Source organism: Struthio camelus, chromosome 7 (genome assembly GCF_040807025.1).
Source record: "Struthio camelus isolate bStrCam1 chromosome 7, bStrCam1.hap1, whole genome shotgun sequence".
NCBI classification, from domain to species: Eukaryota; Metazoa; Chordata; class Aves; order Struthioniformes; family Struthionidae; genus Struthio; species Struthio camelus.
The window spans coordinates 25,575,111-25,590,076 of NC_090948.1; the positions used below are offsets into that span (position 1 = coordinate 25,575,111).

The 14,966-nt window shown below is 36.5% G+C and overlaps 1 protein-coding gene across 6 annotated transcripts in view; it reads left to right on the forward strand.

Annotated features, from left to right (window-relative positions):
* ADK (adenosine kinase) overlaps nucleotides 1-14,966 on the forward strand; it is a 307,780-nt gene that overhangs the window by 139,358 nt on the left and 153,456 nt on the right. For all 6 annotated transcript variants that reach the window (XM_068950470.1, XM_068950472.1, XM_068950473.1 and 3 more), the window contains 2 exons: nucleotides 6,483-6,655; nucleotides 10,765-10,873. In XM_068950470.1, the coding sequence (XP_068806571.1) occupies nucleotides 6,483-6,655; nucleotides 10,765-10,873 (282 nt within the window). The remainder of the gene's footprint in view (nucleotides 1-6,482; nucleotides 6,656-10,764; nucleotides 10,874-14,966) is intronic.

Sequence of the window (14,966 nt, forward strand, 5' to 3'; positions counted from 1 at the left end):
AGGAAGGGACACAGGGCCAAGCTGCAGTCTCAGTCATGTGCCTTGCAAGGTCTTGCAGGAGGCATTCTGGTTTTGATCTCCAACAAATTATATGACCAACATATAGGTAACTTCAGAAGAGAGTCTGTAGCACTTCAGGCATTTGAGGCAGAACTGTACCTACACTATAAACATGGGATAAGAGGGTGGAGTAAGGAATATTGAAGTTAGGATCCTGGTTTGGCCAACATATAAGGGGTCAAGTAAAAGAGAGAGCCTGGCTTTTGGCCCCGTTAAAACCTTGGAATATGGCTATTACAAGTTTAATTACAGAACATGTGCTTGTATTTTCTTGTACAGAGAGCTGATTAACTAAGACTATCTAAATATAAAATAGTGGACAAGCAGCTGGAGAGCAAGGGGGAAGAATAGGAAGTGGAATGCAAGAGACGAATAGCACTGAAAATATAAGTATCTGTATTAAGGATTTTGTTAAGAGGCAGTTTGTTAGCTTTGTGTTTTTAAATGTTTGAGTGAACGAAGTATTGCTCCTGGATGATTAACATTTTGATAGACATCTTATCCCAAAAAAGCCATGGGAAAATGCAACTTGCAGCACCATACTAAAGCTAATAGATATCACTGTACAGGGATTCGGGTAGTATATGTTGGACCCACTTCTGATAAGATGTAGATATTAGTCTCAGTGCAAGGATTTAGCTAGTCTTTTCCTTTCAAAAATATTATCACTTTTATCTCACTTGACTGGAAGTTGCTTAAGGGTGTTGTCATGCATTTTAACAATATCACTTCCTCATGCAAGATTTGGCAGCTTCAGTTAATGGTGGAGGAATTACTGTACAGTACATTGAGCTCCTTTTGCAGGCCTGTCTTTATAAAGATAAGCTTATTTTTTCCTCTTCAATTTTTTTCTTAAATGACCATTAAGTGGTAATAACCATTGCACTCTAAAAATATAGATCAGAGAAAAGATAAAAAGATGGAAAGTTCCAAAGATGCTGGAACAAAGCTGTATTATCTTATCTGTTTTCCAGGGTCTTGATGCTGTATTTGATAATTCTCATAGCAGTGACTCCTGGATGGGAATTTGAAATGGTATAGTATGTGTAATAATAGCTGAATATTGAGTTCCAGTTGTGCTTCAGATGTTTCACACCACTGACAAGAAATAAGTGAGCCAAATCACTTGGAACAGTGAAAAGCCATGGGGTTTTTTTAGGGTTATTTTTGCATATTGACAGCATTCACATGCTTTTTATATGTATATAATGATTTCGTTTTTGATCTTACTTTTTCTTGCGTTAGCTGATATTCTGAGATGAGATGTGATTTATTTTCTTTTAACATCTAAATCCTAAAATATTCCTAAAAGGTTTTTAATAGACTGTTTATAAAATTAGTGATGGGAAATGTTCTAGGAGTAAAACAAACTGGTGAAACCTTCTGAAAGGTATTTCTAATCTTTATAATAGAAAAAGAAAAGAGATACTCCAAATAGAACTGTATGAAAACAGGACATTTCTGTTCTAATTTACTAGAAAGAATGCTTCATAACTAGTTACTGACATTGTCTAATTTTGATTTTAGCAAACATGTTAAGTCTTAGGCAATTTTAGGTCTTTAGAATCCTCTCCTCTGTGAGTTGCAATTTAAAATAAGATCAGATTTGACAGATTTTACAAGGAAGAGTCCAGCTTCAAATAATGCACTTCAGATGCTCTTCAAATGTCTGCATTCGGTAGTGTTAACAAGTTCTGAAGACGCTTCACTGTGAAAGGGCATAATGCTTCCTGTTGTGGTTGTCAGTTCCCAGGTATTTAGGATTCAAGTATACAGCTGAAACACCTGTGGATGGAAGGTATGTCAGTCTCAGCAAAGCTTCGTGTGCTTTGGCATTGTTAGTTGAAGGAGATTGACAGATGTGGAAATGCACTACTAGCGACAGCTTTAAAAAAGAATTCAGGAGCTAAAGAATTCAGATGGAGAAAAATGTGGGACCGATAGCAAACGTCTTCCTCAGCCTTTGTTGGTTATGGTTATCAGCGTTGCCCAGATATCTGTGGAACTTACAGCAAAGCATAAAGTCAGTGTAAAATGTCATCATTTCTCAAGAGTCTTTGTTTTCATCTGAGCACTATAAAGCTGTCTCTTTTTTTAGCTTCATCAGTATGGTGTTCTTTTTTAGGTCTTAAGAGACTGTGTATTGAGACCTAGCAGCAGTGAATTCTCCTTTTGCAGAAGGAGTCTATTTGCAAGTGGAGATCGTGAGGAAAATTAGATCAAATATTCAGTTGTGCTGCTTTTTTGGCTTTCAAATAGAGGTCCTCCTCTACTGTGAACTTTGCAGCAACAGCAGAGAATAGCTTTGAACAGGGATCGTCTGTTTTGAAGTGGGATACTAGCTTCTATGCTGTGTCCTAAACATGGCGTTCTCAAGTACAATAGCATACTTGGGAAATACAAATTGAATGTCTCAGTCCTCTTATTTTCTTTTTCTAATTCTTTAAGACCACTGGTGCTTTTCACATAGCATGAGGGGGCATTTTATGATTCCTTGGGTGTAAGAGACCATGCAAGTAACTCTGTGATCTCACCTTGGTCTGAAAACTGTTCTCAAAAGACAGCATTCAGTAGTCAGGGTCAAGTCCTTTCTAGTGCTGGAAGAAGTGCCTCTGTAACACAGAGGAAAGGTTGTTTCCAAAGGTGTCTTCTAATCAAGCAGAAGTGGGAGATCTGAGGATACAAATGAATGGGACAGAGTTAACTCCAAGCGCTTTTACAAAGTGACAACAGAGGCTTTGGGAGTTTTACTTGTTAGAAAGATTTTTTGGCATCTTGCAAGAAAAGATGATGATCTCTGCAATTGCCACCCACTCCCTGGAACACAAAGGTTCTTACACTTCAACATTAGCTAAAGCATGCTAAAGAGTTCACCCTGTTAACTCTGATCACTAAAAAAGATTTAAACAGAGACTCCTACTTCTGAGACCCCACATCAGTCTCATGAAGTTAAGGACAGAAGCATTCTGTCATTCTCTAGTATATCCTTGAGTGGTCAGCACATTGGCCTCTTTTGAAGTGCTGGCTTCAGTATTTGATTATAAGGAATAATTGGCTTGCAGGGTTATGGCAATTTGATATTAGATGCTTATTTTGAAATCAGCCTAATTTTAAGCCAGGGTTATGGTAAGGGCAAGGAAAAAGTAGTTTAAAATGTTAATATTTGCATTTGATTTTCCAGAGTGAATACAATAAAAATATAAGGAAAATGTAATCTGTTTAACTCAAGAGAATATCTGAAAGGTGTTTTGTTTCCTCTGCTCCTTCCGCTGTCACAGATGCTTATCCTAACTGACAGGGTCAGGGCCTGTCCTTGTGTGTACCTGATGTCCTTAAGTTGCATTGACAGAAGAAAACTGCAGGATGAAGAAATACAGTCGATTTCATAAACCACTCTAGATGCTGAATTTCCTCTGCAGTATCATTGAAATTCAAATCTTCCCCCTCCTGAGGCTGTCTTGTTCCTTCATGATAAGTTCCTACTTTTGTCACTTCTGTCTTTGGGCCGTTAACAGCCTCAAAATCCCTTGTGGAATGGTGAGGATCTTTGGTGTGGCCAGGTGCCAACCTCTCCTGACCAGCCTGTCAATACAGTTAGTTAATAACTGCCTCGCTGGCTAGTCAAACCCTAGATAATTAACTCATTATGCCAGTGCCTGCTGAGCTGGGTCATTTTCCATTTATGTCTAGAGTCTTTTCATTCAATTAAATCTTCTATTCCACATAGGTCTATAAATTGAATTTGTAGTTGATACAGTCCTAGGCCTGGCATTAATGTGCACAGTTTGTTATTGGTCTTCCTTTGAGATTGGATATAATACTGCACCATCATTTTATGGTGATAATTGTCCTGTGGTAACTGAGCCCTCATTCTCATTAAGAGTGATTCAGCCGAAAGTTTAAAAACAATAATAATAGTGTATGAAGAAGTCCATAAAAACCTATTTTGTCATATCAGGATATGCAAAGTTAGACTCAGTCCAGGGTCAAATGCAAAAGAAAGTGCTCTAGGGTCTACTCTGAAGACATTATTTTGTCTCATTTGTTTTTCACACAAACGGAAAAAGTGTTTTCTGTGGTTCATTCCATTAGGTACAACTTTAATGGTATGCCACTGATGTGTTTCTGTAGTTCACATTCATTATGCTGATAACATGATATCAGTTTTATTCCTTTACTAATACGTAGTCTTTTAACTGAGGTAAGGGAAGAACAGTTTGGAGTTCTTACTCGACTAGCAAGACCTCATTATGGGAGTATATAGAGATGGTTCCAAGAAGGAGCTGGGAGTATTTGTAACTGGAGATCTAGAAGGAGAGAATCTTGAACGCTGCTTTTCCGTCTTCCTCAGCGCTGAACTTAGCTCAAATGTTCAAATGGGAAGAACATCTATACAGAGGGAATATTCCCCCACCGTGTAGTACCCGTGTCCAAAATAATCATCGGTATGAGAGGAACGACCACTTATAGAAGAAGTGGTTTGCACAGATATGCAGAGGTTCATCTCAAGAAACTCCAGATCTTGACTTCTGATTCTCAGGGATAACTTTTTTTAAAGTAAGGGCTGTCACAGTTATTTATGGCATGTATCACATCTGATCTCAAATTGAGCTGCTGCCAATAACCCAAACTGATATTTTAACAGGAGTTCTCTTTTCACAGAAATGTATGTGAAATATTACTTACTACTGCTCCAAATGTTGTCAGACTTTATATATAAAAGGATGGAAGAGTTATGTAATTTGAGAAAGCCTAAGGTGCATTTTGTGCATAGTGTTCAAAGTGATCTCTGTTAATTCTTGTTGTTTGTGAGGGTAAGGAACGCTTTTCAACATAGGATGCAAGGCTTCAAAACTGTCTGTTCTTATCAGTGTGGAAACTAGATCTATATCCCTTACAGTGGGTCACATCATCTTTGATCTTGTTAAATAATCTGTTCTACTTAACCATACCTCCAAATATAAGACATACTACTTCTAAAAAATACTAATTATCACTTTGCAAAGTATTCTATGTAAAATACAAGGGTGTTGTAGATAGATCTCTTACTTACTAGAGGCTTAATTTATATTACTTTAGAACGATGCTGAATAGATCAGCAGAGCATGTCTAGTATGCCTTTCAAGAAGAAAGACGGAACGCTGCCACCGTCTGACAACACAATCTTTTTGGCATTAAACTTGATACGTATTAAATTGCTTCAGGAAAGAGACTTTGTTACTTTTATCCACCTTCACCTTATTGATGAAGACTTTTGCATGACTAAAGCAATTTTTTTTCCCCCTCTGGAGCTGAAAGTAATGAAGATGTGACTAAGCATGTATTTCCAACTCAGTTACTTGACCTTTCTACAACCCACAGATACCACTAATGCTGATTTGTAATGGAGACATTATCGTTTATTTAAATCTTGATTAGGAAACAATTATAAGCAGGGTTTTAGCATAGCAGTAAATTGATGTAGCCTTTAATTCATACTATGGATTGAGTGGATAAGCTTTCTGGCTGTAATTAGGGGGAATTATACTGACTTCAGTTGGTTGACTCATCACTAGCAGACATGGGCCTGTGATTGTTTCTTCACATGTATTTTTCTTTTTTTTAGTTGACTCTTGATTTTACTCTGCCGCTAAATGCTTCTTTTTAAACTTAATACAAAATGGAGCTACATATACAGTTGAATGATATGTATTTAGTATTAATAAAAGAGGAGCTTTATAAAATAACCCAGCACCTTAGCAACATGATGCAGCTGTGTGCTTTTTCTTTACAAATCAAGTGACAGAACTGCTCTCAATAAAGTTGAAGATAGATATTTTCATGTGTAGTTTCACAATGTGAATGGGGAGCATTGCTTTTATTTGCATATAATTAAATGGTAGACACAAAAGGTTATTTTCAGTACTGTTTAGTTTTTGTATATATATTGTGAATACTGCACAATGTTTCTTTCCAGGTTTCTCAAACGTATTGTTTTCCTTCTGTTTGCTATCTCTCTGTATTTTATTTTTGCTTTTCTACAAATTTCCTTTAAATTACCATTCTCAGTTTAATTGAATGCAAGTGCACAGGCATCTCCTTTGAGCAACGGAACTTTTTTAGTATGTTTTTACAAGGTATTTCTAACCTCTTTATTTGATATACAGTTAGTTACATGTACTTAAGTGAGTTTTAGGCTAGCTAGTAAATATTCAGCAGGACCATTAAGGGTAAATTCCTTATTCTTTGTTGACCTTGTCTCAGTTGAAGTGCCTGATATTTCATGCTTGGCACAGAAGTGTTCTGTAGGATCCTTGCACGTCACAGTGCTGTGTGGGCACAGAATTAAATATGGTAAGTGGAGAGAAAAAATGGCAAATACTGTATTGGCCATGCTAACTATTTATATTTATTTTATTTTATTTTTTTCTCTTGATCTGCAGTGGATGATTCAGAGCCCCTACAAAGCTGCAACTTTCTTTGGCTGCATTGGCAAAGACAGATTTGGGGAGATCTTGAAGAAGAAGGCTGAGGAAGCTCATGTGGATGCCCATTACTATGAGCAGAGTGAAGAGCCAACAGGAACCTGTGCTGCGTGTATCACTAGTGATAACAGGTCAGGTGCCTGTTATTTTTTTTCTTAAGATATAAGTGCAATGGGCATAATGTGTGGAACCTGATGTGTTTGAAATATTTGACCTTTTAGAAATTGTGGTTTGTATAGTAAAGAAACTCTTAGCATGGGGTTTTGAGACAGCACAGGGTTACCTGGCTCATAATTTGGGCCTTTCTTTTCTTCTGCATTTCGAGAATATCAGAGAATAGGGTAGAAAAATGTGAGATAATAATCTACAGACACTTCTTGTATCTGAATTTTAAATTATTCAGTCGCTTTGAAGACAGAAAATATGAGAGAGACAAAAGTTGGTTAACAACTGTGTTTATGCAGCATATGTGAAAGTTGATTGGCACGTTCCATTAAGCGAAGAAAATACTTCAGGAGGTAATGTGTTTAAATAGGAGAGATGTCAGGCTATAACCAGATTAAAAGGGTTAATTTGATTTTGTACATGAGGAAGTAAAGTGAGTTTTGTTGCAGTTGTTGAAGTTCATCTAAGAACTGTAATTCTTTGTGTCTACTTCTTAACTAGTTCTTGTCAATTTTGTCTTTCATTTTTTCATTTACTGCTTTTTCTGTATGACCTCTGCATTATAAAAATTACTTCTCCAGAGCTCTGTGATGCACTCAATTTTTCTTACTTGTAGTCGACTATGACCAATGGTCTTTGTGTTATTTTGTGTGTTTCAGAGCATTCCATAAGAAAAAACCCTCTTACTGCGGGTACCCATTTTGAGTATTGTAATAAAATGAATAAAAGCAGGAACTTCAGAAAGAGATAATAAAGAACAGGAGTTGAACTGAGGGTGTCCCTTCCTTCTCTCTTTTTTTTTCCCCCCCTCCACCTACAGCATTTGAACTTATCCTTTTACTTTGCATCTCCGAGAAGAGTCTTGGCTCCATCTCCTCTGTAAGCTTCCGTTAGATAGTTGAAGACAGTCATAAGATCTCCCCTTAGCCATTTCTTCTTAAAATTGAAAGAACCCAGCCTTTCCTCATGTGTTGTGTGTTCCAGCCCCCTAACTCTCTTGGTAGTTCACTGGTGGATTCACTCCAGTATGTCGGTGTCTTTCCTGCACTGGAAAACCCAAAACTGGACCCAGTATTCCAGATGCAGTCTCACAAGTGCTGAATAGAGGGGAATAAATAACTTCCCTTGACCTGATGGCTACGTTCTTAGTCATATAGACCAGAATGCAATTAACACTCTTCTCTGCGAGTGTGCACTGCTGACTCGTATTTAATGTCTTGTCCTCCAGGTCCTCCAGGTCCTTTTCTACAAACCTGCTTTGTATCCTGTCAGCACCTAGCCCATACTATTGCATAGGGTTATTCCATCCCAGGTGCGTGACTTCGCATTTGCCTCTGTTGAACTTCAGGTTTTCTGTCAGCCTATTTCTTCTGTTCATTGAAGTCCCTCTGAATGACAGACAGTCCTGTCCTCCAGCTTATCAACCAATCCCTCCCAATTTAAAATCCTAAAGAATATCTTGCTTGAATGAGTGTACATACTCAAAGCAGAAAGGAAGTTCATTATCGTCATGTGGAGTTCTCACATTAATTATGTTTACAGACTTCTCCTTTCATCTCCACGATCCATATTCAGTTTTAAAAAGAAGACATGAAATAAAGGTGTTTGTGCTCTGTGATTCTTTCTACAGTCACCCAGTCTCTGTGTATGCACTTTGTGGCAGTCACCACTTCCTAGATGATATGCTGGGGAAATGAAGTCAAGATTGTCACTAGACAAACATAACGAACTGAAAACAAATATATGCTTTTTTACTGTGCATCTCAATGGAATATAATAGTTTAGATAATTTTATTCATAAAAATGTCTGCAAGTATTTCTTTAAAATGATAACAATTTATTAAGCAGTAGTTTTGATTTGCTAACATAAATCACTTTTCTCTCTCTTAATATCAAATGTTTGCTCAAATAGTAGTGACAGTGGCTTCATCTCAGTAACTGTTTTAGAATGTGCCTTCAGCTACACGGAGTACAAGAGACTAATTTTCCTTCTCGGGGATAGGAGAAAAAAAAAAAGAGAGAGAGAGAGAGACTGCCACTAAAGGGTTTATTGTGCAAACTCCTCTCTTTTGGTGAGACCATAATGTATTCTCAGCCTTTAATTTCCCTCTGGTTGTTTTTTGATTTTCAGCGTTTTCTTGATTTGTAAGAATCTCTCTAACCTGGCCCCAGTTGATATCTCTATTTATTGATTAATCCTTTATCCCAGTTAAGGCATGTGCTGACTTTCTTCATCAGGTAGTTCAGATTTCTTGTCTCTTTTTGGAGAACTGAGATGGTAAATAGCACCTCTGTTTTTCCCAGTAGGTAGCTGTGCAAATTCCAGATGCCCTAAAATGAGTGTTTCTTGTTTCTCCTAAGTCTGCCTAGGTTTTTTGTAGAAGAGGGTTCCAAGCTGCTTGGAGATTTACCGTTCTAAATTCTCTAACTTAACAATACTAATAATACTACTTTTTTTTCAGGGCTCTTCGAGAAAATACTAACATAGGATTAAACTGTTAAATTGTATCTAAACGTCATCATAATCTTTGATTTGTACATTCTGCTTATATGCACGTGTGCGCGCGCACACACATATGCCCCTATCCCTTCCATTAAGCTGTTAGACTTGAAGCGCTGGCTATCTCCCCACATCTCTTTGAAAAGCATCTACCTTCTTTGTGTTCCACATGTTGAGCTTAGTGTTGTTAGACATACAGATTTAATTTAGAAAGGCTTTGCCTTTATTGTAACGATCTTTTACTGCACATCACACGCAGAGCATCTCCACAGTTGGATGTAGCCATTGAGAACTAGATTTACAGTTTCAAGGGTATGTCATAAGTGAAAGCAAACATATAAAGAACCTAATTGCTTTTCACTTATCAACCTGAATGCGTGTAGACAGAGAAGATTTTTCCAGCTAGGTCCTTGATAGATATTCATGGGTTGCCAAAACTAAGAGATTTAATTTGTTTTCTAAGTTTGGTTTACAAAAATTAACGGTTATGCACATGTCTTTCTCAGATTTACTTGGTCCTTCTGTGGATTTCTTGACAGTGAGTTGAAAATATTCACTAAGAATTAGAACTTTCTGTATTGCTATAGAGGTTTTTTCTTTGGCTTCTGGGTCTAAGGCCTTCTGAAGAATTAAAGAGATAGGCCCCAGGAGTATTCCTTTAGGCATGAAATGATGCAAAACTCTGCTCTGTTTTTTAATCTGTTCAGAAAAAGTTAGCCTGTAACTTTTTTGTTTTGCTATTGATATACTTAATCTGTTTAACTTACGGGAATGGCCAGTGACAAATGTTTCAGGAAGCTTATAGGAAGATTTGGTTGTTGTCTTTGCAAGAGATTCTTTTGATCTTTTTGTTTATTTTAAATTGTATTATTGAACATTCTCATAATGAAACCACACAGAAGGATTTAATCATGCTAGCTAGAATTAAAAGCTTGTGCATAATTATCTTTTGCTTACCTGCTTTTAGCAGTACATCTGTAACTTGTGTGTTACATAAGGCTGAATGTCTGCAGGTGAGGATGTTAAATAGAATAAGTCTTAAATGCAACAAAGTAAATATGATACAAATCTCTTATTCTTGCTAATGGAAGTTGTGTACTATGTCTTATGTTATAATTTGTGAGGAAAGAATTCCAAAGTATCCATTGGAAAAGCAAAATGGCAAAACATTCATATCCAATAACTTTTTGGTTCTGGTGAGTGACAATGGTTTTCAGACTATAAACAAAAGTAGCTACTCCAGTTAGATACTGAGTACTAGAAGAGAACTTAATGAACATCTGGGGGCATTACACCACGTACAGACAATTGATCACAGAATATACAAAGGTTGATTCTAAGCAAATGAAGTAGTATGAGCAGTATAATATAAACTATGTAGCTGGATTTTAAATATGCTGATTTTTAAAAATAAATATTATGAAGTGGCCAAATGTGTGTTTCAGAGTGCTCTTTCTAAATCTCTTTAATGCTCCTGAGAGTCTTTAATCATCTTTGAGAGTTTTTTGTACTTTGAGAATTTTTCAGTAGTGTTAATAAAGGAAGATCTAATGCCTTTATTTTAATCACCTTTAGGTCTCTTGTAGCTAACCTTGCTGCTGCTAATTGCTATAAAAAGGAAAAGCATCTTGACTTGGAGAAGAACTGGAAGTTGGTGGAAAAGGCCAAAGTTTATTATATAGCAGTAAGTGGAGCTTCTTTCAGATTGTGAAAGTTTGTGTTACAGCATTGTCTGTGAGACTTAAGCAATGAGGGTGGCTATTGCACGTGGTTTTGGGTGATTTCTCATGAATATGGTGAAAGAAAATCACTGCTTCAATCTCAGCATAGTTTGAGTTATTCAGTGTTAAACGTACAAATGTAGAAGTGTGTTTTAGTGTGTGCTTCCATAAATTAGTGGGAGAAATCATAAGAACTAAACATTTTGAGAGCTTTTATAGTAGTGCATCAAATTTACATTTCACATTTGCTAGTAGATTGTTGTGAAGGATTCACAAATTATGTAGAAAAACACTATTAGCATAATTATTCACTGCAAACAGTTTGAGCTTATTTGTGTGAACAATCTTAATTGCTATTTATTCCATAGTAATTACTATGGCACCTTATAACTCAATATTTCAGAAACAATGATTGCGACAAATCTCTTGAATACAGGCAGTGGGGCAAACTGATTTTAATGATGAAATCTTATATGGAATAAAGGGGTTTTGGGGATGAGACATTAGGAGACTCACAATTAGTATGACTTTTTTTTTTTAATCATTCAAGAATGAATCAAGTCAGATTAGTATATTTGTTCAGATTGCATCTTGCCTGGATGTAAGTGGTGAATTTGTTTTCATTTTACTCTCAAGTTGATATGACTGATCACAATTAGCAAACATAAAACAACTATGCTAGATTAAAACCTCATAACATGCATATAATGTTTGTATTCCATAAGACAGCTGCTTCCATTCCGCTACCTGAGCTATGTGGGAACAGCTGGTAAGAAGTGTAAAAAATTGATTATCCAGGAGGAACAAGTTCATTCAAAATACAGTTATTTCTTTTAGCTTGTGTTAATGTCTCCTACAGCCTGTTAGTGTGCACTGCTGTAGGCTTTACATGGTTGTTATTGATTCTTGTGTAGGGCCAAGACTGCCCCTTTCTAACTGTCAAAAAATAGTTACAACCTTCTCAGTATAAAAAGAAAACACATCCTGCTGCTCTTGCCATATGTTTGTGCTACATTCAAAAATAGATACTTTTTTTTGTCTAGTGATTTTTAATTTCTGTTTTTCAAGTGTATTGTGTTTTCATTTTTCCATAATTATACCTCAGTCTGTCCTGAATGCCTTGGTTAGGAATTAATATTATGGGCTAAATATTATGGAAAGGCTAAGAGTATTGTTAAATGAAGAAGAGGAATGATAAATGTTACCAAAAGCTATGCTGCACTAAGCTTTTTTTTATTTTACCATGCTTGTATATAATTACCACAGAGAGTTCCAATGTATAATTTAGAAAAATTAGATTTAGTGGAGATGCTTCAGGGGAAGTGGGCAAAGTTAAATGAGATGAAAAAGAGATTTGACTTTTTTAACGTATAGTCTTCATCTTATTTTAGTCTGAAACCTTTTTCTGCATTGAGTTGATTTGATCACTTAAAAATTTTGACTAGCTGATTTACTATACAGATTTTGATATATACCGGAAGTTGTTCTTCAAATGCCAGTTGTACGACATCCAAGCTTTGACCAAGAGACATAGAATTATTATGCTAAACTGAAAGTAAAACCCAAGATGCTCATATTTTAGTGGATAAATAAATAACAGTGAAGTGCTAATAAATAGTATTAAAGAGTTGCAAAGTGGATTTCGGTTTAAGGAAACATCTGGTTGCAAAAGGAGATTGGTTAGGTGAAGGACCTGGTCCACACCTGTAGCAAATGCACTCGATGGCTTTATTTAGGAGAATTTTAGGACAGTGTTATCATTTCAGATTATAGATCCCACGTGTAAGTTTCTTTAAAGAAAGGACACAATATGTACAACTGTACCCGTTCCCTCATGCCACAATGCCTTCGATGCCTTTGTGGTCCTGTGTGCCTTTTTCTTTCATTTAGCTTCTTTACGCTCAGTTTTGTAGCAGTTTACCAGATTAAACCGAACCATGTAGGGAGCAATAACCACTCTTGAGGTACGGGGTAGCTCTTTTGGTCATTAATTTTCTCCTGTTGCGTCTGTCTGCACTTCAGTCTTGTTACTTTTCGTGGCTTTTCACTGTGCATATGTTGCTTTTTATTTGCTTTTTTTAGCCAACCGTCACCTATTTCTTAGAATGCATTAGGATGTCTATTAATGATGTGTCCTGAGATTACCAAAGAATCCATTTGCTTGGCAGAGTAGGGCAGTTGTTGCCTTAGGACAGGTCTGCAATATCCTGTGGTCATCTATACGTGTTTCTTGGAATAGATAATATGCTTTCCAGTGCTGCGTTCAGCAGAAAGGTCCTCAGATGAAACTTGACTCGCTCTCAAATCTAATCAATTCACAGAGGAGGAAATAGGTACAAAGGAAAAGATAGTGAACCCGCGACAGAACCCTGAAAGAGAACTTCTGTTACCACGAGTGAGCACAATACATTTATTTTAGCCATCTGGTAATCAGATCAGCCAGACAAATTGGAGAAAGACTAGCAAAGAATAGAACCTGGTAAACCACAGGATAGAAGCAAAATGCAGAGAGGCTGCTCCAGCTTTCTAAAAGATGGTAAACGTAAAAAGGCACATTTTAGTTCCTTAACATTATTTTAGGTTGTATCATTTAAGAGAGATTACATGCACCATTGTACTCCATGCAATTTCTTTCCCTTCTCTAGTTTGAATTCAGCTCCTTGCAGTAATTTCTACCATTGACTTCCTATCTTCTGGTCTGTCATATTAGTTTCATTGTGGATCAGCTAGCTGTACTGCTGGTCTCTGATTAGAATTCACTGCTAGGGATTTTACATTGGTTTCTACTCGGGCTAGAAAAGCTCTCTTCTTCAGACTTCCTCCTTATTTTGAAATAAATTGAGAGTTCAGATAAAACTAAACATTGTTATTCTGAAATGACAGTTCTGAAATTGTGATCGGGACGTAGACTGACATCAAAACAGCCTTAAATGAGAGGCTTTTGTGTGTGTGATTTCTTTTTTTTTTCCTTTCTTTCTGTGAATCTATGCTTTCTATCAGCGCTTGCCTTTTAGAATCGTTATGTATTGTAGCCACATCTTACAAACTTGGGTGATCTAAATCTGTATTTAGCGCCTTACTTGTCTTATTTTCAGACACACTGAATAAGCTGATGGTAGCACCACTCTATTTATGTAGGCCTCTGTATAAGAGTTCTAAAACATATTTTGATTTTTTTTTTGTTGAGATCCATCAGTCTTCAGTGCCAACTGAAATCTATGGGAATTGTTGGTACTCAGTTTTTCTGACCAAACACTGTCAGTTTTCCTGACGCAAATATTTCAAAGTTTTGGACACTACCTTCAGTCTATAGTCATTAATTTTCATGTGTTGTGAAGGTCTGGAATTTAGAGACATTTTCATTGTCAAATTTTTTGATTAAAAAAACTGCTGATAAGAGGTATTTAGGAGAGCAGAAGAAAGTGAGGAGGATTTTAATTGTCATTTGACTCCATTTAGCACCTACACGTTGCTGTATATTAATAAGGAATTTTGCACTTCCCCTATGATATTGGGAAGAAAATGCAAAAGGAGAAAATGCTTTTCTTTATTAAAAGTTGCGCTTAACCTTGTGGAATTTTAACTCTAACAACTCATGTTGTTTTCTCGTGCATCCTGCTTAATTTTAACTTTCTGTCTGTATTTGAACACTATTGCCATAAATGTAGCCTCCCTGGATGTATTTTTTCTCTTGTTTCAGTCAGCCATCCTCCCAGTTAGCTAACTTTACTCAATTTGTTCTTCAGACCTCCACCTGCTTTCATTTAAAGTTTGTAGTTAGAGGCACTGAATGGGTGAAGCACTGTCACTTCCTGATAATATTTTTTGGCCATTAAGTAATAAATATATTCTTGGAAGTTCCTTCTTTGTTTTTTGAGGGGGGAGAGGGAGTTGCTTGTTTTTGGTTTTGATTTTTTTCATAAATGCTTTCCTTTACTAAGCAAATGAAATGGCATTATTGACTGCAATTAGGTTTCCAATCTGGGTAGTAACTTGAACGTTAGCTTTGAATGGATCAGTTTTGTAGCTCCCCAAAACCAACCAGATCTTCTATCA